Genomic DNA, 26970 nt, shown 5'->3' with positions numbered 1-26970 from the left:
TAAAATGTGTCTTATTAAAGATCTAAAATCAGAAAAGAGCGGTGTTTGATATAAACGAAATGGACTGTGTTGTTGTATCAAACATAACTTTTTTTTATTGAAATAATAAAAATTTTGTAGCAAACGATTTTTTTTGGTGATAAAAGTTTAAAATTTTCGAAGCAATTCAAAAAACTCTAACAAAAGGAAAACGTTTTCGGTACACGTTTTCCAAACGTTTTTTTTCTTCTTTGCGTGTATTTTTTTACGTTTCCTAGAATGTTAGACTAGCAGATGGGCTGGATCGATCCATTTTAATGCCCATATCAATTTATTTGAAATATTTCGAACAATCGATATTATTTTTATTTTAGGACCATATACATATGTGGAATATTGACAGAAATTTTTTCAAAGTTGTTTTTTATAGAAAATTTTGTCATGATTTTATTTCTATAGCAAATTTTTTCAACATTTTATTTCTATAAAAAATTTATTCAAAATTTTATTACTATAGAAAATTTAGTCAAAATTTTAATTCTATAGAAAATTGAGTCAAAATTTTGTTTCTATAGAATATTTTGCAAAATTTTATTTCTATAGAAAATTTTGCAAAATTTTGTTTGCTACACAAAAATTTTTTTCAAATTTTATTTCTATTGATAACTTTATTTCTATAAAAAATTAAGTCAAAATTTTATTTCTATAGAAAATTTTGCCAAAATTTTATAGTATTAAATTTTTTTATTAGAAAATTTGGTCAACATTTTATTTATATAGACAATTTTGTCAAAATTTTATTTCTATAGAAAATTTAGTCAAAATTTTGTTTCTGTAGAATATTTTGCAGAGTTATATTTACTACACACAATTTTTTCTAAAATTGTATTTTTATTGATAATTTTTTCAAAATTTTATTTCTATAAGAAAAAATTGTCAAATTTTATTTCTATAACAAATTTTCCCAATTTTTTTCCTTACTGATGCTCACTGATACTCACTGCTAAAAAAATGTATTCAAAATTTTATTACTATAGAAATATTTTTTTCTATATAATATTTAGTCAAAATTTTATTTCTATAGAAAATTTAGTCAAAATTTTGTTTCTATAGAATATTTTGCAAAATTTTATTTCTATAGAAAATTTTGCAAAATTTTGTTTGCTACACATTTTTATACCCTGCGCCACACTGTGGAACAGGGTATTATAAGTTAGTGCATATGTTTGTAACACTCAGAAGGAGACGAGATAGACACATGGTGTCTTTGGCAATAATGCTCAGGGTGGGTCCCTGAGTCGATATAACCATGTCCGTCTGTCCGTCCGTCCGTCCGTCTGTCTGTGAACACAGTATTGTGATCAAAGTCTAGGTCGCAATTTAAGTCCAATCGCGATATGCACTAATATGGACCCAGCAGCCATAGTTTTATACCGATTTGCTTGAAATTTTGTACAAACATAACACTTAGTCGTATAGTCAAGTGTGCAAAATTTGATTGAAATCGGTTCAGATTTAGATATAGCTCCCATATATATGGTTTTCTGATTTCGACAAAAATGGTCAAAATACCAACCTTTTCCTTATTAAATCGCCACTGCTTAGTCGAAAAGTTGTAAAAATTACTCTAATTTTCCTAAACTTCTAATACATATATATCGAGCGATAAATCATAAATAAACTTTCGCGAAGTTTCCTTAAAATTGCTTCAGATTTAAATGTTTCCAATATTTTTTTTTACTGAAATTGTGTTCCACCCTAGTGCATTAGCCAACTTAAATTTTGAGTCTATAGATTTTGTAAAAGTCTATCAAATTCTGTCCAAATCGAGTGATATTTAAATGTATGTATTTGGGACAAACCTTTATATATAGCGCCCAACACATTTGACGGATGTGATATGGTATCGAAAATTTAGATCTACAAAGTGGTGCAGGGTATAATATAGTCGGCCCCGCCCGACTTTAGACTTTCCTTACTTTTTTCCTTTTTACTAACATTATGTTCCACCCTAGTACATTAGCCGACTTAAATTTTGAGTCTATTGATTTTGTAGAAGTCTATCAAATTCTGTCCAGATCGAGTGATATTTAAATATATGTATTTGGGGCAAACCTTTATATATAGCCCCCAACACGGATGTGATATGGTATGGAAAGTTTAGATCTACAAAGTGGTGCAGGGTATAATATAGTCGGCCCCGCCCGACTTTAGACTTTTCTTACTTGTTTTTATACCCTTCACCACTACTGTGGTACAGGGTATAATAAGTTTGTGCATTTGTATGTAACGCCAAGAAGGAGTAATAATAGACCAACCTTTTAGTATACGGATCGGCTTAGAATTAAATTCTGAGTCGATTTAGCGATGTCCGTCTGTCTGTCTGTCCGTCTGTCTGTCTGTCTGTTGATGTATTTTTGTGTGCAAAGTACAGCTCGCAGTTTTAGTCCGATTGTCCTAAAATTTGGTATAGGGTCCTGTTTCGGCTCAAAGACGATCCCTATTGATTTTGGAAAAAATCGGTTCAGATTTAGATATAGCTGCCATATACATATATTTTTCACCGATCTGGCGTGTATATCAACCTATCTTCCTCAAATTCCGTACATCCGAATATTTTATGAGTCTCGAAAAACTTGCAAAATATCAGCAAAATCGGTTCAGATTTCGATATAGCACCAATATATAGCTTTCGCCCGATTTACACTCATTTGCCCACAGAGGCCAATTTTTTGCTCCGATTTAGTTGAAATTTTGCATAGAGAGTAGAATTAGCGTTGTAACTATGCGTGCCAAATTTGCTTGAAATCGGTTCAGATTTGGATATATCTCCTATATAAAGCTTTCGCCCGATTTACACTCATATGACCACAGAGGCCAATTTTTAACTCCGATTTAGTTGAAATTTCGCACAGGGAGTAGAATTAGCATTGTAGCTATGCGTGCCAAATTTGGTTGAAATCGGTTCAGATTTAGATATAGCTCCCATATATATGTTTTTCTGATTTCGACAAAAATGGTCAAAATACCAACATTTTCCTTGTAAAATCGCTACTGCTTAGTCGAAAAGTTGTAAAAATTACTCTAATTTTCTTAAACTTCTAATACATATATATCGAGCGATAAATCATAAATAAACTTTTTCGAAGTTTCCTTAAAATTGCTTCAGATTTAAACGTTTCCCATATTTTTTTACTAACATTGTGTTCCACCCTAGTGCATTAGCCTACTTAAATTTTGAATCTATAGATTTTGTAGAAGTCTATCAAATTCTGTCCAGATCGAGTGATATTTAAATGTATGTATTTGGGACAAACCTTTATATATAGCCCCCAACACATTTGACGGATGTGATATGGTATCGAAAATTTAGATCTACAAAGTGGTGCAGGGTATAATATAGTCGGCCCCGCTCGACTTTAGACTTTCCTTACTGGTTTAAATTGTATTTCTATTGATAATTTTTTCAAACTTTTATTTCTATAAACAATTTTCCCAAATTTTATGTCTATAAAAATTTTATTTCTATATATTTGGTCAAAGTTTGATTTCTATAGAAAATTTTGCCAAAATTTTATTTCTATAGAAAATTTTGCCAAAATAGAAAATTTTGCAAAATTTTATTTACTAGACAAAAATTTTTCCAAAATTGTATTCAGTGAGCATACAATTTTGGAAAAATTGCTGCTAAGTCGAAAACTTGTAGAAATGACTCAAATCTTCAAATTTTTCAATGAATGAATCATAAAGGCATTTTTGCGATATTGTCTAAATAATTATAAATATTTCCCAAATATTGCCCGATTTTTGTAGAAGTCTGATTTGAGATTTTATCAAAATGTACATCTAAATACAAAGTTGTGCAGAGTATATTATAATCGGCCCGCCCAACTTTAGACTTTCGTGGCATTTTTATTTTTTGTTAAAATTGTGTTACGTCCCATAACGTTAGATTTAAATTTTAAGTACATAGATTTTGTAGAAGTATATACAATTTTGTCTAAATCGATTCAGATTCAAATTCATGCATATGGAAATATAAACCTTTATATAGCTCGCAACAAATTTAAAGGGTTTGAGATAGTATCAATAATTTTGGTCCACAAATACATATACTGTTGGTATCTTCTCATATTATGATGGGTATTTATATCATTATTTTATTTATTAAACATTGCCCTAGATTTGAAATATAGAGTTCAATTGGCATCTAATGTGTTAAGAGCTTTTTTTGCACACATAAATAAATACGATACTTTATGTCGATCCACTTACGGTACCCCCACAATATAACTACAAATTAGTGGTGTTGAAATGAGATTTAGTTACATTACCCGGAGTCGACTCCGGAGTCGGAGTCGAGCTGATGAAAAATGCTGGAGTCGGAGTCGAGCAAAATTGGCTCGACTCCACAGCCCTGGTGTCAACCCATGTTTTAGTATAGCCTCCACATAGACCGATCTACAGATTTAACTTCTTGGGCTTCTAGAAACCGTAGTTTTTATCCGATTTACACAAAAATTTACATATTCTGGAATTTTAGATCCTCAAAAATCTGTATCGCATTTATTTTTAAAGGTCCATTCGGCAAGGTATCAATATAGACCGATTTAACTTCTTGAAGGTACACCCAAAGAAGAAATATTTTCCTCCGGAAAGAAATTTTAGACAAACGAGATTCCCCTTTCGTATAAAGTATTTTCGTTTAGAGCAGACTAATCCGAATTTTTGATAAGCTCTTCAACGATTGTCTCTAAAATTTGTGTCAAAAGAAAACTTTGCTTGTCTAAAATTTCGTTCCTCAGAAAAGAAAACATTTCTTTCAGGCTATAGCAGGCGCACTGATCGTGAAAATTGCTTGAAACTGAAAGTAAAATTTCCATATTCACTTAAATAATGGCGGAAAAAAATCTACAGATTTAAGATTTCAAATCAAGGCTTTATGTTATGTTTGATTTCTCTACAACTCAATCAAAATTTGTTCTCATAAATCCAGAATCTGATCTGGTCTTCATAAGTAGAATCTTAAAATTTTTTCTTGGGAACTGATTTGCTTGGGAGAAGAATTGTCATCAAACCACCTAAAATGCTATATATTATCAAGTAACCCGCTACGATGAAGAGTTTTCAAAGTAAAACTATTAAATTTGATTCATGGTGGTGGGTAATTTAGATTCGGCCCGGCCGAAATTACTGCTGTATATACTTGTTATACCCTCCACCATAGGATGGGGGTATATTAACTTTGTCATTCCGTTTGTAACACATCGAAATATTGCTCTAAGACCCCATAAAGTATATATATTCTGGGTCGTGGTGAAATTCTGAGTCGATCTAAGCATGTCCGTCGGTCCCTCCATCTGTTGAAATCACGCTAACTTCCGAACGAAACAAGCTATCGACTTGAAACTTGGCACAAGTAGTTGTTATTGATGTAGGTCGGATGGTATTCCAAATGGGCCATATCGGTCCACTTTTACGTATAGCCTCCATATAAAGGGACCCTCAGATTTGGCCCGCGGAGCTTCTAACAGCAGCATATTTCATCCGATCCGGCTGAAATTTGGTACATGGTGTTGGTATATGGTCTCTAACAACCATGCAAAAATTGGTCCACATCAGTCTGTAATTATATATAGCCCCCATATAAACCGATCCCCAGATTTGGCTTGCAAAGCCTCGAAGAGAAGCAAATTTCAGCCGGATCGGATGAAATTTACTTCTCTTTGAGGCTCCGCAAGCCAAATCTGGGGATCGGTTTATATGGGGGCTATATATAATTACAGACTGATGTGGACCAATTTTTGCATGGTTGTTAGAGACCATATACCATGGTCTCTACATCGGTCCATAATTATATATAGCCCCCATATAAACCGTTTTCCAGATTTGACCTCCGGAGCGTCTTGGAGGAGCAAAATTCATCCGATCCGGTTCAAATGTGGAACGTGGTGTTAGTATATGGCCGCTGACAACCATACTAAAATTTGTCCTTATCGGTCTATAGTTACATATTGCCGATCTCCAATCACACAAAAATTGGTCCATATCGGTTTATAATCATGGTTGCCACTCGAGCCAAAAATAATCTACCAAAATTTTATTTCTATAGAAAATTTTGTCAAAATTTTATTTCTATAGAAAATTTTGTTAAAATTTTATTTCTGTAGACAATTTTATCAAAATTTTATTTCTAAAGAAAATTTTGTCAAAATTTTATTTCTATAAAAAATTTTTCTTAACATTTTATTTCTATAGAAAATTTTGTCAAAATTTTATTTCTATAGAAAATATTGTTAAAATTTTATTTCTATAGAAAATTTTGTTAAAATTTTATTTCTATAGAAAATTTTGTTAAAATTTAATTCCTGTAGACAATTTTGTCAAAATTTTATTTCTAAAGAAAATTTTTTGAAAATTTGATTTCTATAGAAAATTTTGTTAAAATTTTATTTCTATAGAAGATTTTGTCAAAAATTTTATGTCTATAGAAAATTTTGTCAAACTGAATTATATACGTATTTGATCGATCTTTTTTGATTTAATATATACCACGTATGTATTTACATACAATTTAGAAGACGGTGTTATGAGGTTTTAAGATACCTTGCCATCGCCAAGCGTTACCGCAACTTAAGTAATTCGATTGTGGACGGCAGTGTGTAGAAGATGTTTCTACGCAATCCATGGTGGAGGGTACATAAGCTTCGGCCTGGCCGAACTTACGGCCGTATATACTTGTTTTGTTTAATATATACCCCGTTTGGGCTAGCTTACAATTTAGAAGACGGTGTTAAGAAGTTTTAAAATACCTTGCCATCGGCAAGTGTATGTATTTGTTTTTATTTGTAATTGAAATAGTGTTTAAATGTAACGAATTTCAACATTAGAAATTTTTAAAAATTAAATTCACAGTAATTGCAAAACCTTTAACAAAATGCCATCCTGCCTGCACAGGAGACTGGGAAAGTCGTTTGCTTTTACGACCAAATCAATATCACGCATTTCGCTAAACTGTTGCAGTCGAAAACAAGAAGCTAATTGGATTTGTTTTAGTTTTCTATACAATGTTCTAATCCCAAAGCAAGAACAAAGGCAGCAGACTGAAACATAAACGGCGACGCGACACAATGAGTCAATGGCATTATCCCTAGAAAAGGGATAAGCCGGAAAACAACACGGAACCCAAACTAATACAATAATTGCTGCCAATTTAGTGTAATTTTCTTCAATTTTGTTTGTTTTACATGGTTGTCGAATATCGCCTCTGCCCTGAGAATCTAAGTAAATGGGACTTCTATACACGTTGCTTCGTTTCTATATCGAATTTGTTCCATGTCTTGTTCATTAGGATTGTGTTATATATTTTTTTCTGGGGTTGACATGCACAATGTCCCTTACTGAACAACTGTCTGGTAGCCTCTAGTGATCACAATAGGGATTTTTTTTTGTTCATTCCATTTGTCATTAAGTCATTTATTCAATGGTTTTAGCGAAGACAACATTGTCAACACCCACAATTGTAACTGGCAGTAAATATGGACAAGTACTTCTCATTGTCATATTCGAACTAGTTCCTTGACTAAATGTTCACGTAATGAGGTTAACTTAAGATTTTGTTTAGTATAAAGACCGTATTACGTGATATTTATGATAATATTAATGTTTTCACTTTTTAAAAATTACAAAAAGTCGACTTTTGATGTTGCGACTTTCGACGTTTTGGTAATTTTCCAACATGAAACGTCGAAAACTAAACTATTTTTTCTCCGACATTAAATGTTTGCCCAACGAAGTTTTCTTTTATTGGTACACTCAGAAAAAAGTGCCTTCTAAACTAAAGAAAAAAATGTTCATCAATTTAGTTTAGCCATTTTATTTCCATTAAGGTAAATTTTTGTGTGAAATAATAAAATTTACTTGTTCCAGTAAAAAACAAGTAAGGAAAGTCTAAAGTCGGGCGGAGCCGACTATATTATACCCTGCACCACTTTGTAGATATAAATTTTCGATACCATAGCACATCCGTCAAATGTGTTGGGGGCTATATATAAAGGTTTGTTCCAAATACATACATTTAAATATCGCTCGATCTGAACAGAATTTGATAGACTTCTACAAAATCTATAGACTCAAAATTTAAGTCGGCTAATGCACTAGGGTGGAACACAATGTTAGTAATAAAACAAGTAAGTAAAGTCTAAAGTCGGGCGGGGCCGACTATATTATATCCTTCACCTCCATGTATAGACCAACATTTGTGTTACCATCTCATCTACATCAAATTAGCTGGGAGGGCTATATAAAGGTTTGCATTTCCAGATACAAATACTTATAATGGAGACAATTTTTTGTACTTCAACAAAATCTCGAGAATTAAAATTGAAATCTGCTAACGCCCTGAAATGAAACACAATGTTAATAAAAAAATATGGGAAATATGCATTGAGAGAAATTTTGAGGCAATTGTACAAAAGAGCATTTGCGATTTATCAGGCGATACTTATGTATTCGAGATATAGGACAATTTGAGTAACATTTACAATGTTTGCTACTCAGCAGTGACGATTTTACAAGGATATTGGTTAGATCTTGCCAAGATATGTGGTCAAGTGTGGGTTGTGATATATTATTTGGTCAAGTCGGGCGACTTGGAGCCTCATTTAAAACTCAACCGTTCTGTGGAAAGTCTGGCATTACAGTGTGTAGGATATGACTAAGATATGGGGAAATTATCACAGAATTTTGTGTAAAGTGTGAGAATTTTGGCCATATTTGTATAAACCGGATAAACGAATATATGGAGGCTTTATTTAAATCTGAACCAAATTAGATCAAACTTGACACAATTAAATATCATATTAAATATATTCTCTGTGGAAACTATCCAGTCGATTAGACAAAAATCTCATTGAAAATGGGTCTAAAATATGAAATAGTCTACTATATTTTCCCAACTCTGGTGTACATATAACCAAGGCCGTATTCAGGGGGGGGGGATGAGGGGGATCAAACCCCCCCCCCCCGAAATGAATGAATATTTTTATATAAATAAATATATATTTTTAGCTGCATAGAAAAATCTTATCGAAGATGTTGAGAAAAGCTGGAGGTTTTATTTTGAAAAACGCTTACCTATAAAACTTGCACAAATCATAGAATACTAGTTGAAAAGCCCGTCAAACGACGGTCGAAAAAAACAAATTGTTTTTGTTCTCGCACCACAAATTTCATTTTTGGTAAATGTATTTCTGCTTTTTAAGTGTGTTTGTTGTTCTTTTTGTGAACATGACTCGCTTTGTTTGGCCATAGAACAACAACAGCCAAACACACGTGTGTAAATGAAATGGAGCAAAACCTGCGAAAAGAACCTGCCTAATTTAGCGATGGAAGCAATAAAGAGATATTTCCAAACGTGCATATTTTAAAAATTTTGGTCACTTTGCCAGTTACTCAGGGAAGGAAAATACAATTTTTAAGAAAGTACAAAAAAGGTATTTTTTGATCGGAAAGGTACTTGTTACTAAATTTCAACAAAAATTTCACTTGAATATTATTGTCAAGAGACTGAATTTTAAAGAAAATAAAATTTTGACAAAATTTTCTATATAAATAAAATTTTGCAATAATTTTCTATAGAAGTAAAATTTTCCATTCGTTTTGTTTTGTTATTGTTGGTTTTGATCTTTAAGCATTGTTGTTTTTTTGTTGCAGCTTAAAACCATACATTGACTAAACTACAAGTGTAGTTTAACCAACAGAGGAACAGAATGTTTGTCAAATTTATTTGGGCAAAGACCTATAGACTGCAAGATGGTTGGATGGTTATTCACGGAATTACCACATTCCTTATCAGCATCCTCTATTTGCAGCAAAACTATCAACCAATTATCAGAATAAATTCAGGCAGTTCATTAAACCCAACAATGAACCACACTTGAACCCTCCGAAAAAAGGTTTTGTATGATAGCCGGCTTATGCCGAAATAATTTTGCAAAAAAATTCTATAGAAAAAGAATTTTGCAAAATTTTTTCTATAGAAATAAAATTTTGCAAAAATTTCCTATAGAAATAAAATTTTTACAAAATTTTCAATTGAAATAAAATTTTGACAAAATTTTCTATAAAAATAAAATTTTGCAAAAATTCTATATAGAAATAAAATGTTGACAACATTTTCTACAGAAATAAAAAATCGATAATATAGAATCGCATTCTTTTTTCGACTAAAACATTCTTGAAGTTCAATAAAATCCTGTTTTTGACTATGTCTTTTACAAAATCGAGATTTTCTTCCCACATGAACATGTCTGTTTTGCCATATTTGTAAAAGACTAGTAGCAAATAAGGTTGATAAAGACTTTCTCAAAATATTAAAATATTTTGTCAAATACCATAAATCTGATATCGACTCAAAAATGTCTACACAAAAGGTACTAAATCATTCGCGGGGGTACTACGTTACTGACCGGGGTGAAAAAGTTTTGAAAAAAGTACTATAGTACTGCATTTTCCATCCCTGCAGTTACTACGTGCTCATCCGAACGTTCATTTTCAACAATGAAGAGATTCATGGCTGAACAAGAAGGTTAAATCATGGGGCCATATGATTACAATTTTTTTATTTCGACCAAATTTTAAGATGTCAAAATCATATGTTTATGGTGATTGCAGCTCTCCAAATGACACTGCATAGCAAATGCATCTCAAACAAACTCGCACATTCATAGCTGGAGAATTGTTGACTTGAGTATCTTGATAACATATTCCAGACCCAAAATACCACGCACATCAGTTTTTAAACTGCATCATAAACTGTTTTTATTAATAGATGGCGAATATCCATTTGACTGACTTCCATTATTTACTTTGGTCTCATATCGGCGTTCCTCGGATGAATTATCCACTTCACAATAACTCATAGGTGACGCAATTAAATTTGAACCTTTATTTTTCTCTGGATTTGAATTATTTTTTCAGGACAATTGAAAGAATAAATAATTGCCACTTTTACCAATGCCATACGATTCTTTTATCAGCTGATTTTGACTTCTTAAAATTGTAAACAACATATTGAAATTTGTTGTTTTTGTTATCGTGATTCAACCTCCTTATTCAGCCATGGAAGAGATTAAAGACGTATCTTAGAAATTCGACTAGCGTGAGTAGACTCAAAGGATTGGCATTAATGTCGGTTCATCGCCGAATAAATGTGCCGACTGAAGAAGTCATTGATTTATTTGCCGCCAAAAAATCCCGTCGGTTCAATTTAATATTATAAAAATATTGTATACATACCTATGCATAATTAAAATTTTCTACACATGAGATTATATGAATATTTTTTTTTTAAGTTGAACCCCCCCCTGAATTGTTTAATATATCATATTTACATAATTATCGATTTCTTGAATTTCTGATCAATTTGTTTATTTTGAATTATATGTACTAAAATATTGCTGAATTGATATCGATAACATCTATTGTAAATATTATTGTTGTAAAAGTTAGTACACTAAACCTTAAGATCCTAGCTTTTTCCTTCACTTCTTCTCTAACTACCCGACGGTAAGCACTACTTTTCTCCTCTACTTCTACTCTCTGCCGCTTCCCCCATATTATATTTTATCAATAAAAAATTGTTAATTTATACATTGAAAACTGAAACCTCCATTTGTTATTTTTTATTCTTTTCCGATTTGGTTTCACTCCGTCAAACTTTGTTTATTATTTCTCATTACCTGAGAAATAATAAATCAAAGCACACACACACACACACACGTAAGCTTATACAGTCCACTCATCTCACCCAGGGGATTTCATGTCAAACTTTGGTTCTCCACTATCATCTGTAACAATCCCCCCACACACCTGTGCATGGTCCTCCGCAGCCGTTCATTGGTAACATATCGAAATCCACAACACCATCCACAACAAAGTAAACAAACAAATTACCATCTCTATCTACTCAGTTGAAAGATCGCCGGTAAGTGATACGTCACAAAATTATATAGAAAAGAACATAAACGTAAGCAAACACAAAAAACGGGGAAAATACGCGAGTTAAAAAGTTTAAAATTCGTTAAAAATTCAGGTAAATTGCGTGTTAAAATCAGGTAAATTTTCGTAAAAATACTTTGAAATTAGTAAAAAAAAAAAAAAAAGTAGAAATCGCACAAAGAAGGTAAACTATTGTCCAAAACTTTATAAAATTTGTTAAAAGTGTGAAAATAATTGGGAGAAAAGGCTAAAAAGAACGGTAAAAATCATTTAAAATCCCAAGAATAGAGGGAAAAGTGAACAAAAATCTTTAAAATTGATACAAAGTTGGGTAAAATTGTAAAAATAGCGTAGAGAAGCTCCTATGACTTGTTTCAAATGCAACGAAACAAGTTAAAAATGTACAGAGAAACTTCTAAAGTTGGTTTACGGTGATTAAAATAGTCAAATTATTGATATTCCGGATAAAATTGGCGAAAAACTTCTCTAAAAAACAAGGAGAAGAAGAGAAAAATCGAAAAAAAACCGCAATTTGTGTTTGCAAACGTATGTATGTATATATATATATATATGTATTTTAACTAAAATTGAAGTGCAAATCAAAATTACAAGAACAAATTGGTGCAAATTGGTGTAAAAGTGTGAAAAAAGTGTGACTTCCATTGCTGTCCGTCCGTCCAACGGTCCAAAAACGGTAAAAATTTGTTGTAAAAATTTCATAAAAATCGAAAAAACAGAAAAAATTGAACCTTTTTGATGCATATTCTTGTATAGTTGTTTGTATGTCATATATGCATTGGTTCAACGAACTGGTATGAAGTGAAAAAAAAAAAAGAAGAAAGAAAATCAAGAAGAAGATCAGGAAAATTAACAAATAATTTTCGTTTTGCTTTCAACGGTTTGGATAACATTAGCTATCGTGAAAGTTCCCATTTTTATGAAATAAACGCGTTTGTGCTAAAACATTACATTTCATCGGTAAAAATAAAATTTTCATATTCTTCAAATTTGCATTTGTGATCATATGTGAATAAAATCCACAAAGAATATTATACATATGATAGAGTGACAATTGGTCAGCTGTGCTAGTGTTACCATATCACCCCCGTTTCAATTAGCGAAGTCACACACCAAATTACACCTAACGCACCTGAATGAATGCGCAGCGTATGATCAATGATGCGCAGCGTATGATCAATGATAATGTCGATTTAATTAAATTCAATTAATATTTGGATTTTTGATTAAAAAAGTGAATGTAATTAAAACAAATAAAGTAAATATTGGAAATTTTGCCCATCTCACTATATTTTGTTACAATAACAAAAATTTTTGCTAAAAAATTAATAAATTAATGCACAATAATTTACATTGAATTACCAGCGTAGTTAACAAAGACATCAAATTGATCATACATTTTGCATTCACACCGACATAATTCAACACACAGCAACAAATATTTGCACAATAACTAATATAATCTTATTTGCACTTTAATACCATTGCACATTTTATCATTTTATATTGAACGTAGTAGTTATATGTACACGTATAAAAAACCATCAAACAGTGAATTATTCACCATTTACACAACAAATGCAATTCTGAAAATTTTATTTGAGTGCAAATTAATTCGGTACACCGCGGAAAAAAAATCAGTTTTACGTCAAAAGTGATTAAATCATAGTAGAGTACGCAAACACATACATCCATTTGTGTTTTACCGGGGTATAAAAACAAAAACGCGAATTTTTGGAAAAGTTATCTACACTCGAAAAAACAAACCTATTACACTCAAGAAAATTTGTATATCATCGTAGAAGTTTCCTTACATTCATAAAGCAAATTTTGGTAAAGCGCTAATTCTCTTTGGTAAAACGCAAATTACTACACTTGCAAAAATTAGTATCAACAAAATTTTTTTTAAAAAAAATTCACGAAAATTACACTTACAGAAATTTGTCTTTGAATTCAAAAAGAAAATCCGCTACTGAAAATTTCGTGTTTTCGACTCTCAAAACGTTATGCTAAAATTTGGAAAATGTAAATATACATAAAACTCGAATTTGTACACTCAGCAAAAATTCTCCAAAATTTTTCTACACTTAAAATTTTAACTTGGAACATTTTTTACATTCCAAATTTTGTACACCCAGCAAAATTTTTTAAATTCTGCAAAGTTTTTATAAACTCAAAATTTTAACTTGCAATATTTTTTAAAATTTTTCCTACACTCGGGAAAAAATTATTTAAATTCTCGAAATTTTTCCTACACTCAAAAATTTTTTGTCTTGGAATATATTTCTACATTCAAAATACTATTTCCTTCAAAATATTGCAATACTAAAATTTGCTAAAAAATAAATAATAATAATCTCAGAAAATTACGACATAACATATTTTCAATTATATTTTCCGGAAAATTGTATCACGCTCGGGAAAATTTATAATAAAAAAAAAAAAAAAAAAAATCAAAAAATTATTACACTCGAAAAAAAAAATCAATCTTTATTAAACTAAAAACTATTATTACACTCGGGAAAAGTGGGAAAACTTCGGAAATTTTCTAAAGTTGAAATAAAATACATATATGAAAATCTCTACAAATTCTTACACTCAAAAAATTAATTACGCTCGAAAACATTTTTTCGTTCCCCAAATACGAAGTGCACTCAAACAAAATTCTCAGATCAACTCATGCGACTGCGAATACACTCAAATTAATATTATCTCAACATATATGAACGAATCATCATAACAACAGGTAAATTTTTGAAATTATTGGTAATTTATGAATATTTACAACATAACAAGCGTCTCATAAGAAAAATTGTGGGAAATAAAATCGCAATTTTCACTTCTCGAATATTAAATTTATTAAAATTGGTAAACATATACAAGAAATCAAGCGGCTCATAAGAAAAAATTGTGAGAAATAAAATCGCAATTTTTCATTCCTCGAATATTTAAATTTGTTGAAAAGAAATATATACAAGAAAATAAGCGTCTCATAAGGAAAATTGTGATTCAGAACATCGCAATTTCCGCTCATCGAATATATTAACGAAATCACTCATCGAAACATTAAAACAAACTATCAACGAAAATACTCATTACGACATTAAAAATAAACATCAATATATCTAAAAAGTGAAATTGCATCTCAAAGCCGAATTGGCTGATGAAACATATATATTATCTCTCTGTAACAATAATATCTCTTGCTCTCTGAATATTGCTATTAAATTGGCCTGTTGTGCTTTATCAAGATTTGAGGAAATTTTTGAACTTTTATTGAGTTATATGATTTTTTTGAAGAAAAATTGAACAAAGTCATATTTCTTTTGGATGAGTTCATTATATTTCTTCGTGACATTTATATTTCTCGCTCTGTGAAGCTTAAAATTATTTGGCCTGTGGCTTTACAAAAATTTGGAGGAATTTTTGAACTTTTATTGAAGATATATCATTTTTTTGAAACAAAATCTTGAAAGTCATATGTTTTCAGTGAGTTCAATATATTTCTCTTTGAAAATTACATTTCTCATTCTGTGAAGTTTACAATTATTTTATCTGTTTGCTACAAAGAGCTTGGTCGAATTTTGAACTTTGATTGCAGACTTATGATTTTTCGATTCGAGAAGTTTGGAAAATCATAGTTCAGTGAATGTGTTCAATAGATTTCACCTGCTTAATAAAATCTTAATAAAATTTAATCTCGTCTCATAAACGAAAAAATCGAAATTTTGTCTCGTTCACGTTTTTTGGAAAAAAAAAGATTTTGTTATCGTGAAAAACTTGTTTTTCTTGAAATTTTAGGACAGAAATTTTACCGATTGAATTCTGTTTAAAAGTATCGATTGGAAGTCGAATTTATCAATTGCATCGCATTACATAAAGAACGCAACACTTTGGAATTTGTGGAAGCACAATTAAAATTGTTTGAATTATATTTTCATTAGCTCAAATCAATTAAAATTGATTGATTATTTTTCTTTTCGCATATTTATCTTTTCAATTGATCTTTTGAACAATAAACTACTATATTTTCGCAACATTTGCAAATCCCGCTTATTAGTTTATTAGTTCTGGAGATAAATTTTCGCATAAAACACAACTAAAACGGTTAGAGGTTACCCACAAAACTTCATATTTACAAATTCAAAAACTCATATATTTGTTCTCGCTGTACTTCAGCAATTCCAATTCATTACATTGATAAATTCAATAAAAGAGTTCTCGTTTTCAATCTATAAATTTCTGATACATTTTTCACGACAATGAATCCTGCAAACAATCCTAACGACCCTTCATCAGGTCCTGCTGGATCAAATGCTTCCTCCAATGCTAACGCGGCAGCGGCTGCATCTCCCGCATATGATAGATTTCTTTTTGATTGCGAGTATTTAATACTTTTTTGTACGCAATTCGAACAATGCGATATTAGAGATCAAACGGACTCTGTATTGGAAGTTAAATTGGAAGACTTGGAGAAAAGATGGCAACAACTTCAGACTTCATATCAAAATATAATGCTATCGCCGAGTTCCACCGATCCGAAGGATATTAAAGCTAATGCAAAAATAAATTTCAATGCCAGTTCTGAGGCATATTACACCGCAAGGTCTCAAATCTTAGATATTCTCCGAATATCTGGAGGCCAAGCACGTCAAAATGCCAGGCACAGCCTAGTTCCTGAATATATACCTCAGAATCAGAGTTCTATTCCCGCCTCTTCTCATAACTCTAACGACAGTTATATAAAAGTTCCTCCGTGTGACACCGAGGTGTTTAAAGGTGGATACGAGGAGTGGCCCTCGTTCCGTGATATGTTCACGGCAGTTTATGTAAATCATCCAAAATTGACCCCCGCTCAAAAACTTTATCATTTACGCAATAAGACCAGGGGCCCAGCTGGGGCTATAGTCAAGCGTTACACTTTGTGCGATGAAAATTTTAATATGGCATGGAACGCACTTAAAGCTCGGTATGAAAATAAACGTGTTTTAGTTGATAATCAATTAAAAATTCTTTTCAATATACCTGTGGCAAATGTTGAAAACAGCGAATCAATTCAAAAAATTCAGTCCACGGTCAATGATTGTTTATGTACTCTTCGATCTCTTCACGTCGATGTTGACGGATGGGATCCCATTCTCATTTATTTAATTTCCACAAAATTACCAGATGAAACTCTCTCTTTATGGGAACAATCCCTCAGATCACATCGAGATCTGCCTACGTGGAATCAACTGGACGAATTTTTGATAAATAGATTCGAAGTTGTAGAACGCATCTCGAGCATAAAGTGCACAAAGCAGCAAAATAATGTTACACATCAAAATTCAAATAAATATGATCAACGCAATCCCATCTCATCTCAGGGCTCTGGCAAAATACAAACATATCACTCTCAAGAAAAACTCACAGCTACTTGTTTACTTTGTGAAACCAACCATTCTTTACGAACGTGTCCGAAATTTCGTCAACTTACTGCACAACAGCGTGTAGACTTTGTCTATAAAAATAAGATTTGCAGTAACTGCTTATCAAGTTCCCATCTCAAACCTAATTGTAAAAGTACAAACACTTGTATAATTTGTCACAAACCGCACCACAGTTTGATTCATATACGAACTAAATACAACGAAAATACAAGTGAAAATTCAAATACTCAAGAAAATAGAAGCGAAAGCCAGAATCATCAAAAGCCCATTAAAAATACACAAAATTTATCCTCACAGAAGGAACAACCATCTACATCAAAGCAAAATAATTCTTCTCATATCCAAGCCAACTTTTCATCGAATAATGATATGATTTTACTCCGAACTGCATTAGTGCAGATTGAACATAATGGAGAATTGTTCACGATTAGAGCTCTTATAGATCCGGGTTCTCAACGAACATTTATTTCAAAACGAATTCAAACCCGTTTACAACTTCCGACTACTAAGTCAAATTTTGAAATATCTGGAATTGGTGGCCAGCGTCAAACATCTGACAAACAATGTCAATTGTCCATAGTGTCAAAGAAACATGAAATACGATTCTCAGTTTCTGCCATTGTTTTGCCGCAAGTGACAAAACGTCTTCCTGCCATTTCGTTTGAAATACCAAATAATTCAGAATTGGAAAATTTAGAGTTGGCAGATCCATATTTCAACAAATCTTCGCAAATTGATTTGGTTCTGGGTAATGATTCCGAACGTTTTATTAATATTGAAGGAATCAAGAAAAATATTTGTGGCGAAACTTCAGCCTATAATACGATATTTGGCTGGGTTCTCAGTGGTCCAATGCGGACTGAAACAATACATTCATTCTCCGTAAATGTTCATGAATTCGAAGAATCCTCTATTAACGAAATGCTAAGAAAATTTTGGGAACAAGAAGAAGTTCCTACATCCCATCTCGTCTCAGCTGCTGATGCGTTCTGTGAAGAGTATTACAGAAAAACTACAACTCGTTTACCCAATGGTCGTTACATGGTACGACTTCCTTTTAAGGAAGAATTTTCTGATTCATTGTACTTGGGTCCTTCTAGATTTATGGCTTTGGCTCAGTACAATCGTATGGAACGAAACCTTTCCAAAGATTCTGAATTAAAAACACAGTACCATGATGTTCTGAACGAATATATAGCGCTTGATCACGCAGAAGAAACGTCTTCTCGCGAAATTTCCTTTGATGATAAATTTAATTCATTTTACTTGCCACATCACGCTGTGGTACGACCGGAACATAAGTCCACAAAGGTTCGAATTGTTTTTAATGCGTCCAGAAAGACGAAATCAGGCTATTCTCTTAACGATGTGTTACACACCGGTCCCACATTGCAATCTGATCTCACTTCTGTTATTCTGAATTGGCGGAAATATCAGTATGTTTTCTGCGGGGATATTCAGAAAATGTACAGACAGATTCTTGTACACCCCCATGATAGACCGTATCAACGAATTTTATTCAAACCGTCCGATAATAACTTTATTAAAGATTATCAACTCAAAACAGTAACTTTTGGTATTAATTGCGCGCCATTCCTTGCTATACGTACTCTTTTGCAACTGGCATCTGATGTCCAAGCAACTCATCCCACAGTAGCTCGAATACTTAAACACGAAACATACGTTGACGACATTTTATCGGGCGGGTATTCTATTCAGGAGGCTTTGAAGGCTCAAAATGATCTAAGTGATATTTTAAAGAATGCCGGTTTTCCTCTTAAGAAGATCATAGCTAATGATCCACAATTACTCGCTCATATTCCGTCTCAAGACCTATACGATTCCGAATTTTTACGCTTCCATGAATCAAGTTCTACAAAAACTTTGGGTATAAAGTGGAACGCGTTGTCAGATTCGTTTACTTACTCGATAAATCCAATACAATTTGAACAGACTATGACGAAAAGGATGGTTCTATCGTCAATCGCTCAATTATTTGATCCCGCGGGATGGATTGCGCCGGTTATTATTCGGGCAAAAATATTAATGCAACAATTGTGGCTAGAAGGAATTGGATGGGATGACAATCTTGGTCCAGAGTCACAAGCTACTTGGAATAGACTCGTATTCGATTTCCCTCACATTAATTCTATCTCTATACCAAGATGGATTCAATGTTGTCCTACTGATACTTTGGAAATCCACGGGTTTTCAGATTCGTCTCAAGCTGCATATTGTGCATGTGTTTATTTGCGATGCCAGACTAATAAATCAGTTGTGTTTTCTAATTTACTGGTTGCTAAAAGCAAAGTCGCTCCTCTCAAACCTGTATGTTTGCCAAGATTGGAACTTAATGGTGCATTTCTGTTAGCTAAACTCGTCAATTATGTCACTTCGAATTTCGATTTCAAGATAAGCTCTATTACTCTATGGACTGACTCTTCAATAGTTCTTGGTTGGCTTTCGAAACCACCTTGGTGCTGGGAGACATACATTGCAAATAGAACTTCGCAAATTCACGAGTTAGTTCCTGGTAGCAATTGGCGGCATGTCCCGACTCATGATAATCCTGCAGATCTCGGTACTAGAGGTTGCCGACCTCAAGATTTAACACCCAATTCTTTATGGTTTAATGGTCCAAAATGGTTAACTCAACCACATTCAACGTGGCCTAAAAGAAATCCATTGGTTGCACCAGAATTAGGAAAACGTGTTAATGTTCAAACTTATCATAGTACAATTGACGATACTGATATTTTACTCAGATTTTCGTCTTACAATCGCGCATTGCGAGTTATATCCTACATGTTTCGTTTTTATAACAATTGCCTAAGTCGACGGAGATCGACAATAAAAATTTCGAATCCATTTCTTACTCATAAAGAAGTTACATTTGTTAAATCACGTTTAATCACATTATCGCAAAAGAAATTTTACCCTGACGAATATTCTAATCTTCTTGAATCGAAACCAATTAATGATAAAAGCCAATTGAAATGTTTGAATCCATTTCTTTCTCACGAGAATATTATGCGAGTTAATGGAAGACTCGCCGACTCGTCTCTACCATACAACGAGCGATTTCCTATTATTCTTTCGGGGAACTCACGTTTCAGTCACTTATACTTATTAAACTTGCATCAATTATTAGCTCATGCCGATTGTACGCTAATGTGCCGAATGGTACAGACTGAATTTTATATATCCCGTTTAAAACCGCGAGTGAAGGCTATAATTCATAAATGCCGAACGTGTGTAATATTCAAACAGAAGTCCTGTAGCCAGATAATGGCTCCCCTTCCATCTGTGCGATGTGAACTATCCCCTCCTTTTAATATCACCGGTGTAGACTTCGCAGGGCCTTTTGAGCTAAAAAGTTCCACTCTAAAAAGAGCTCCAATAATAAAAAGCTACGTTTCGATTTTTGTTTGTTTCACTACAAAAGCGATCCACTTAGAACCCTGTTCAGAATTATCGTCTCTAGCCTTTGAAGCTGCATTTACACGATTCGTCGGGAGGCGGGGGCTACCCAATAGGGTTGTTTCCGATAATGGAAGAAATTTTATTGGGGCAAGCCGAAAATTACTAAAAGAATTTTCTGGTTTTGTTAAATCCACCGCCAGTGACATATCCCAGAAATATTCAACACACGGCTTTGAGTGGCAATTTATCCCACCGCATGCCCCGCATATGGGCGGATTATGGGAATCGGCCGTAAAAAGTTTTAAACATCATTTTAAACGAATAGCTGGTGCCCATAAATTTACTTTCGAACAATTTGCTACAATTCTCGCAAGAATCGAAGGAATTCTAAACTCACGTCCCATATCTGCCGTTTCTGAAGATCCATCAGATTTGACAGCTCTTACTCCGGGTCACTTTTTAAAAGGATCACCAATTATGTCTTTCCCTGAAACCCCATCTCAAAACTTATCTCTTCTCAATAGATGGACAAAGTTAAAAGCTCTGCACCATCAATTTGCCATCAGATGGAAAGAGGACTATCTGAAATCTCTACACAAACGATATAAGTGGAAAAATTCAGGTCCCAATTTAAAGATTGGCGATTTGGTTGTCGTCATGGACGATTTGTTACCACCTAGCGACTGGCGCTTGGGTAGAATCGTAAATACTCATCATGGTTCCGACAATAATATTCGTGTTGCGGATATCAAAGTTGCTTCAGGAATTATCACTCGCCCTATCGTGAAATTATGCTACTTACCGCTCTTAGATCAAGCCTCTCCTGAATCAACCTCTTAAATCTTACCTTTTCACATTCCTTCCTCTCATAAAATCATTGCATGTCCTTCCCATTATCCCATACTAAAGTCCTTTCCATTTACAGATTACTAACTCAAAATGTCACACCATCAAATTTATGACTGCGGCATCTGCAAAGAAAGACACTCTTTGCGGGATTGCCCAATTTTTATAATGATGCCTGTGGCGGATAGAAGGGTGACGGTTCGGACATATAATTACTGTATGAACTGTCTGGCAAAAAGCCACACAGTAGAACGGTGCAGTTCACCAGCGACCTGCCGGAAGTGTGGCTATCAGCATCACACTATGCTGCATCCACAAATAGCGAGGACGCCATCCGCAACTTCACCAGCCTACTACACGCCTAGGGAAAGGAACACGACGACACGCCAAACACCATCAAGAAACAATACCACTAGAAGACGAGTAATAATCACGGGAAGACACAACAGTACAACTACACAACAAACAAGAAGGCCCATCCGATGGTTCACGAAGAACCCAATACCGCAGACATCAACCACGATAAGACGACCACCACGACAGCCTACACCACAACATGCTCATACCAACAATAAGATTCAGAGGAGACGCTCCAACCAACGTCCTAAGCGGAACCAGCATATCCTGGCCGAGGCTATAAAGTCCATTGCTACCGTGCTTTGCAAGTCGAACTTTGCATAAGTGCAAGGCCGGGGGCATGGACAAACTTCATAGTTTGCCAAACATATTTTTTGATTTTTTATATTTGAATGAATTTTATGAATCTTTTGAATTTTATACATGAATGAATTTTATGAATTTGAATTTAAATGAATTGTTTAATATATCATATTTACATAATTATCGATTTCTTGAATTTCTGATCAATTTGTTTATTTTGAATTATATGTACTAAAATATTGCTGAATTGATATCGATAACATCTATTGTAAATATTATTGTTGTAAAAGTTAGTACACTAAACCTTAAGATCCTAGCTTTTTCCTTCACTTCTTCTCTAACTACCCGACGGTAAGCACTACTTTTCTCCTCTACTTCTACTCTCTGCCGCTTCCCCCATATTATATTTTATCAATAAAAAATTGTTAATTTATACATTGAAAACTGAAACCTCCATTTGTTATTTTTTATTCTTTTCCGATTTGGTTTCACTCCGTCAAACTTTGTTTATTATTTCTCATTACCTGAGAAATAATAAATCAAAGCACACACACACACACACACGTAAGCTTATACAGTCCACTCATCTCACCCAGGGGATTTCATGTCAAACTTTGGTTCTCCACTATCATCTGTAACAATCCCCCCACACACCTGTGCACATACAAATGCACAAACTTATTATACCCTGTACCACAGTAGGGGTGAAGGGTATAAAAACACATGCACTTTGCATTATTATTTAGCGCGATAATGCCAAGTTGGCAATACCGGCCTTAACTGTAACTTCATGAGAGTTATGTATTCTAATGTTGAGAAAGCACCAACGATTTTGGCGAGATAGTTTTTTACTTATTTGAGATGAGCAAATAAATAGCAAATTATTCTCTTAGTTAGAGTCACATAAAATATCTGAGATTCCGAAAACAACGCAGTCTTTAATCTCTTTTAAGGCTACCATCGAACTCCAAAAGTTCCCTTCGTTATCTAATATAGAGGTAGTGAAACACGCAGCACATACTCCAACGACAATGACATACAACACACATGCATTTAATTTCTAACTAAAATGTAATAATGAACATAACAAAAAATCACATAAGAAACTTACCAAAAGTATTCGCATACATTTAGCCAATCTGTATTAACATCGCTGTTGAAATTAAACTTCATTATATTCTTAATCGTCTTTAAAACTGAGTGACTTCAAAGCTCAAGTGTATATAAACATAAATGCAAAACAAAACAAAATTTCATATAAACAAACAAACTGATCAACGACAGCAACACAAAACACCGATTAACAACCGAACAAGGAAAGATTAAAAACCGAACTAATAATGGTAGCGATGGTATAGTTGTTGGATACCATAAATGGGTTGAGCAAAAGTGTCTAACGGGTGTTGATCTCTTTACACTAATACAAATGGAAACGGAAACGTGCAAACTCTCTTGACAAAAAAGAGAATGAAAAATATTGAGAGCGATTTGCAATGAACTCTCCAAAGTCTACACCAATTAGTATAAACTAAATTAGAGATGGAGTTCATTACAACTTGCTCTCAATATTTTTCATTCTCTTTTTGGTCAAGAGAGTTTGCATGTTTCCGTTTTCATTTGTATTGCTTAACCCATTTATGGTATCCAACAACTATACCATCGCTAAAATTATTAGTTCGGTTTCTAATCTGTCCTTGTTCGGTCGTTGCCCGGTGTTTTGTGTTGCTGTGGTTTGTTTGTTTATGTGAAATTTTGTTTTATGTGCACACTTGTGCTATCAACTCACTCAATTATAAAGAAACAAGTAAGTAAAGTCTAAAGTCGGGCGGGGCCGACTATATTATACCCTGCATCACTTTGTAGATCTAAATTTTCGATACCATATCAAATCCGTCAAATGTGTTGGGGGCTATATATAAAGGTTTGTCCCAACTAAATACATTTAAATATCACTCGATCTGGAAGAATTTGATAGACTTCTACAAAATCTATAGACTCAAAATTTAAGTCGGCTAATGCACTAGGGTGGAACACAATGTAAATATGGGAAACGTTTAAACTTCGCTAAAGTTTATTTGTGATTTATCGATCGATATATATGTATTAGAAGTTTAGGAAAATTAGAGCCGATTTTACAAGGAAAATATTGGTATTTTGACCATTTTTGTCGAAATCAGAAAAAAATATATATGGGAGCTATATCTAAATCTGAACCGATTTCAACCAAATTTGGCACGCATAGCAACAATGCTAATTCTACGACCTGTGCAAAATTTCAACTAAATTGGAGTTAAAAATTGGCCTCCGTGGTCATATGAGTGTAAATCGGGCGAAAGCTATATATGGGAGCTATATCTAAATCTGAACCGATTTAAACCAAATTTGGCACGCATAGCAACAATGCTAATTCTACGACCTGTGCAAAATTTCAACTAAATCTGAGTTAAAAATTGGCCTCTGTGGTCATATGAGTGTAAATCGGTCGAAAGCTATATATGGGAGATATATCTAAATCGGAACCGATTTCAACCAAATGTGGCACGCATATCTACAATGCTAATTCTACTCCCTGTGCAAAATTTCAACCAAATTGGGCAAAAACTCTGGCTTCTGGGACCGTATTAGTCCATATCGGGCGAAAGATATATATGGGAGCTATATCTAAATCTGAACCGATTTCAATAAAATTTGGAACACTTGACTATAGTACTAATTGTTCTTCTTGTGCAAAATTTTAAGTAAATTAGGGTAAAACTCTGGCTTCTGGGGCCATATAAGTCCATATCGGGCGAAATATATATATGGGAGCTATATCTACATCTGAACCGATTTCTTCCAAAATCAATAGGGATCTATTCTGATCCAAAACACATACTTGTGCCAAATTTGAAGTCGATTGGACTAAAACTGCGACCTAGACTTTGATTACAAAAATGTGTTCACGGACAGGCGGACAGACGGACATCGCTATATCGACTCAAGAGCCCACTCTGAGCATTTTTGCCAAAGACACCATGTGTCTATCTCGTCTCCTTCTGGGTGTTGCAAACATATGCACTAACTTATAATACCCTGTTCCACAGTGTGGAGCAGGGTATAACAAGTAAGTAAAGTCTAAAGTCGGGCGGGGCCGACTATGTTATACCCTTCACCACTATGTATACCAAAATTTGTGTTACCATCTCAACTCCTCCAAATTTGTTTGCAGTTATTAAGAAGGTTTATATTCCCATATTCAAATATCTATATCTTAACCGATTTGAAGATATGTGGTCTATTGTTATGATATGATATATTATTTTTTCAAGTCGGGCGATATTTCCACAAGTCGGAGCCCTACTTAAAACTCAACCATTCTGTGGAAAGTCCGGCATTAAAGTGTGTACACTCCAAAAAAATTTTACTTGGATCCAAAGATTTTGACCTTCCCTTAAGGATTTTGGTATTGATTCCGAGCCAACGATGCGCCTTCTTTAAAATAAAGACATCTTTGACGGACCTCCCTGGCTTTAAATCTAGGATAAATAAAATTAAAATTAGATACAGATCTCATTCATCGAATTGTTATCCTCTTTTTGCGATATATTAATAAAGGTATTTATGTACAAACAAATTTCAATTTAAAATCCAAATTATGACAGGTACTTTAAAGTAAAAACAGTTTTATTAATGTTACAAAAAAACTTTAAACCAAAGATGCAAATCCTTAAAATAAGTCTTAGCCTATATTTGAAGCGATTTTAACTTAAATTTAAAAATTCAATATGTCAGTTGAGCTAAAGATGATTTCTTTAAATTAAAAATGTTTTTCTTTATTTTAAGGAAAATTTGCCTTACTTCAAAGATCTACAACTTCAGCAGAGAGACGGAAAATTTCAAGATTTGTGTCCTAAATTTAATGAAAAAAATTTTGAAGCAAGGATTATAAACTTTCATTTAATTAAAATATCATTATTTTAAAGAATTTTGTCCTTAACTGTGGGTGAATTTCGATTCCTAAAATTTAAGTTGCATAATCCTCCATAATAGGTCAATATTTTTTTCAGTGTAGGATATGGTTACGATAATGGGAAATCATCAGATAATTTTGTGTAAAATGTGGGTACTTTGGCCATATTTGTATAAACCGGAAGAACAACTATATTGAGGATTTATTTAAATCTGAACCAAATTAGATCACACTTGACACACTAAAATAGCGAATATTCTTTGTAGAAGCTAGTTAAAATATGAAACATTCTACCATATTTCCCCAACTCTGGCCTACACATACATGGGAGCTGTATCTAAATCTGAACCGTTTTCAACCAAATTTGGCACAATTAACGATACTATAAAACGTATCTATTGTGCAAAATTTAAAGCAAATCAGGGCAAAAGTCTGGCTTTTGAGGCCATATAAGTTCAAATCGGATGAAAGATATACGAGGGAGCTATATGTAAATCTGAACCGATTTCATCCAAATTTGGCACAATTAACGATACTAAAGGGTGATTTGTTAAGAGCTTGATAACTTTTTTTTTTAAAAAAACGCATAAAATTTGTAAAATCTCATCGGTTCTTTATTTGAAACGTTAGATTGGTCCATGACATTTACTTTTTGAAGATAATTTC

General features: G+C 33.1%; 1 protein-coding gene across 1 annotated transcript; it reads left to right on the top strand.

Annotated features, from left to right (window-relative positions):
* Positions 1–16259: 16259 nt before the first annotated feature.
* Positions 16260–21689, top strand: LOC142235792 (uncharacterized). The gene has a single exon (XM_075307050.1). The coding sequence runs from the start codon at positions 16260–16262 to the stop codon at positions 21687–21689; it is 5430 nt and encodes a 1809-aa protein (XP_075163165.1).
* The last annotated feature ends 5281 nt before the right edge of the window (positions 21690–26970 follow it).

The sequence above is a fragment of the Haematobia irritans genome, chromosome 4, assembly GCF_050003625.1.
Source record: "Haematobia irritans isolate KBUSLIRL chromosome 4, ASM5000362v1, whole genome shotgun sequence".
Taxonomy (NCBI): domain Eukaryota; kingdom Metazoa; phylum Arthropoda; class Insecta; order Diptera; family Muscidae; genus Haematobia; species Haematobia irritans.
Note: the sequence above shows the minus strand (reverse complement) of the source record. Positions and strands in the feature narration are given on the sequence as shown.